This window comes from Arachis hypogaea, chromosome 3, assembly GCF_003086295.3.
Source record: "Arachis hypogaea cultivar Tifrunner chromosome 3, arahy.Tifrunner.gnm2.J5K5, whole genome shotgun sequence".
Lineage (NCBI taxonomy): Eukaryota > Viridiplantae > Streptophyta > Magnoliopsida > Fabales > Fabaceae > Arachis > Arachis hypogaea.
The window spans coordinates 90,787,799-90,791,126 of NC_092038.1; the positions used below are offsets into that span (position 1 = coordinate 90,787,799).

The following is a 3,328-nucleotide window of genomic DNA, read 5'->3' on the forward strand; positions in this document are numbered from 1 at the left end:
ATTATGCAGAAGAACAACCAAGAGAGATCTTAGACCAAGAAGGAAACAGAATTCCTTCACTTCTCAATCCAAGATTCAGATTTAACAAGGAAAATTAAAAGAGAGAGAGCTGTCTACTACTACTACTCCCTAATGGAGCCAGCCTTTTGAAATAAGAGTGATGCCTTTATATAGGCTTTTTACAAAATGAAAATAAAATGAAATTGAAATTAAAAACAAATTCACAAAATGAAATTCCTAATCTAGCTTCTCTGTGTGCCTTTGAGTCTTGTTGAGTGGGCTTTGCTTGCTTTGGATTTGAGGGAGAATGGGTCTTGGATGGCCTTGATTTAATTTGGTGAGGAATTGAATTAAATTGAATTTTGGTTGATTTTAGCCCATATGTTGCTCCCAGGAGGCTGCCCTGCTCTTGTAGAGGGCAGAGCAGGGAAACTTTGTGTGGGTTTCCAATTTGTGTGCCAAGGCTTGGAAGCATCAGGATGCTGCCCTGCCCTTGGGGAGAGCAGGGCAGTGGTGTCATGGTGCATGCCATGCTTCCTTGGGCCGTGTCAAAGTGATGCGCGCAAGCTCCCTTGTGTGTAGCGCTCCCCACTTCCCCTTAGGTGCTTGGTTCGAAACCCATGGGTGGCACTTGGAGTTGATTTTTCTTGGATTTTCTTCAAGAAGAGCACGACATTGCCCTGCTCTCCAAGAGGGCAGAGCAGAATAATGAGCGCTACTTTGCTTTGGAGTGAGGCTCTAGCTTCGAACCTTGGTGGAAGCACATTGGTTTATTTTCGCTTATTTTTGGCTCTTAAAGATGCCTTTTGTTCCTGCCTCAATTGTATGCCAAATATGGATTGCTATATATCTTTGGAAAGCTCTGAATGTCAGCTTTCCAACGCAACTTGAAGCACATCAATTGGACGTCTGTAGCTCAAGTTATAGCCCTTTGAAAGAGGCATGGTTATGCTGTGAGCGCCCAGATTTTACCTTAGCGAAAATTCTTGCTTCCAACCTCACTTTGCATCACGATTCTACCCTGCCCTTGGCAAGAGCAGGGCAGTGTGTGTTGATTGCCTATTCTCCTTTAATTTGGTCATGGGCCACGCTTTTAAAAGCGTGGCCTAAGGCTCCAAAGTGTGCTCCAACTTCAAAGTGTGTCCCAAAGCTCTTTTTTTCTCCTTTTTTTGTGCTTCTTTGCTTCTTTTTCTTCTTATTTCCTACAAGATTTATAAAATTAAAAGATCAAGGAAATATACCAATTAAGTACAAAAGCATTCAATATTTAAGCACAAATCATTAATTTCTTGTATGAAAAAGCATAGAAAAATAGGTATATGATGACATGTCATCAGTGTGTTTGAGCTTGAAGGAGTTGATACAATCTTGGCTCAAAACAAGATCATGTATCAGCAACTTCAACAACAAATAGAAATGATGTCAAAGAGGATGGATGGACTGCAGCTTGCAGCAATGAGCACAACCAACTAACCACCAGTTGTGTGGGGACAAAATGAAGAGAGTTATAAAGAGCAGCAGCCTAAATAAGTTCAGTACATGCACAACCAAGGTTCTGGACCAAATGACTTCTATGGGGACACTTACAATTCCTCTTGGAGGAACCACCCCAATCTGAAGTGGGGAGAGAACCAGAACTCATGGCAAAGAAATTCCAACCCAAGCAATTCACGCAACACAAACCATCAAAACCATCAAGCTACTAACTAAAATCCATACAGAAAACAACAAAATAATCACCCCACATCCACTTACTATCCACCAAAAACCCCTTAGCTAACCACAATAACTTTCATCCACCATCAACATCCCACACTCAACCACAACTACCACAAGAATCCCAAAGAATCTCCAACTTGGAGATGATGATGGAGAAATTGATAAAGCATCAAGAATTGGCTACCAAGAATCATGAGGCCTCAATGAGGAACTTGGAGAGGCAAATTGTGCAATTGTCCAAGCAGCCAGCTAAAAGACTAACAAATGCATTCCCAAGTGACACCATTCCCAACCTCAAAGAAGAATGCAAGGCAATTCAACTAAAGAGTGGAAGGACACTGAAAAATGACAAGGTCGACAACAAGAAAGAAGTAGCAGTTGAAGAGAAGAACCAGGAGAAGCCCAAGAAGAAGGAGGAAAAGCCACAAGCTTCAAGGAAGGGAAACCAAGTCATGGAAGAGCATCTACAAGAGCAGAGGAAGGAGGTGATGCCTTATATTCCTCCTCTACCATACCCTCAAAGGCTGCAAAGAGACCTCAAAGACTAGTAATTTCTCAAGTTCCTAGAAATTTTCAAGAAGTTGGAAATCAACCTTCCATTTGCTGAAGTATTGGAACAACTGCCATTATATGCAAAATTTCTCAAGGAACTCATCAACAAGAAGAGAAGTTGGAATGAAAAGGAGACCGTGATCTTGACCCAAGAGTGTAGCACAGTAATTCAAAGAGGCATTTCACCAAAACTCAAGTAATATCATGCACCATAGGCAACATGACATTGGAAAGAGTCCTCTGTGATTTAGGTGCCAGTATCAACTTGATGCCTCTCTCAATGATGAAAAAGCTTGCAATAAAGGAAGTTAAACAAACCAGAATGTCACTTCAAATGGCTGATAGATCACTCAAGATACCTAATGGAGTTGTAGAGAACTTCTTGGTGAAGGTTGGAAAATTCATCTCCCCTGCTGATTTTGTCATTTTAGACATAGAAGAAGAGGGACACAACTCAATTATCTTGGGACGACCTTTCCTAGCCATAACAAAAGCTATCATTAATGTAGAGAAAGGTGAAATGATCCTCAGGGTGCATGATGAGCAAATGATCGTCAATGTCTTTAAAGTAATGTAATATTCCCCTGAGAAAAAAAAGCATATGAGAGTGGAAATGATAGAAGATTTGGTGGAAGAAGTGCTTGAAACCAACGGTCAAGAGGAACAAGAAGAAGAAATAGAAGCAAATCAAGATGTCATAAAAGGACAAGTATCTGAAATCTCTTTTGAAGGCAAGATAGAGGAGATGCCAAAGCAAGAATTGAAGCCTCTCCCTCCTTATCTCAAGTATGCATTCCTTGGAGGAAAGGAGACCCTGCCAGTAATCATCAATTCCTCCTTAAGCATGGAAGATGAAGCAAAGCTAATTGAAGTGTTAAAAATTCACAAAACAGCTTTAGGATGGACAATTGATGACATCAAGGGTATAAGCCCTGCTATTTGTATGCATAAGATATTTCTAGAAGAGGATTCAAGACATGTAGTACGACCTTAAAGAAGGCTTAACCCAACCATGAAGGAAGTGGTTCAAAAGGAGGTGATGAAGTTGTGGAATACT

At 40.8% G+C, this 3,328-nt stretch overlaps 1 protein-coding gene across 1 annotated transcript; it reads left to right on the forward strand.

The window, feature by feature from the left end:
* The first annotated feature begins 2,491 nt into the window (after positions 1-2,491).
* Positions 2,492-2,848, forward strand: LOC112777458 (uncharacterized). Its single transcript, XM_025821834.1, has one exon. The coding sequence runs from the start codon at positions 2,492-2,494 to the stop codon at positions 2,846-2,848; it is 357 nt and encodes a 118-aa protein (XP_025677619.1).
* Positions 2,849-3,328: the final 480 nt, after the last annotated feature.

Excerpts from the sequence above, each read along its gene's own strand:
- LOC112777458 (XM_025821834.1), top strand. The coding sequence starts at position 2,492 with ATGACATTGGAAAGAGTCCTCTGTGATTTAGGTGCCAGTATCAACTTG.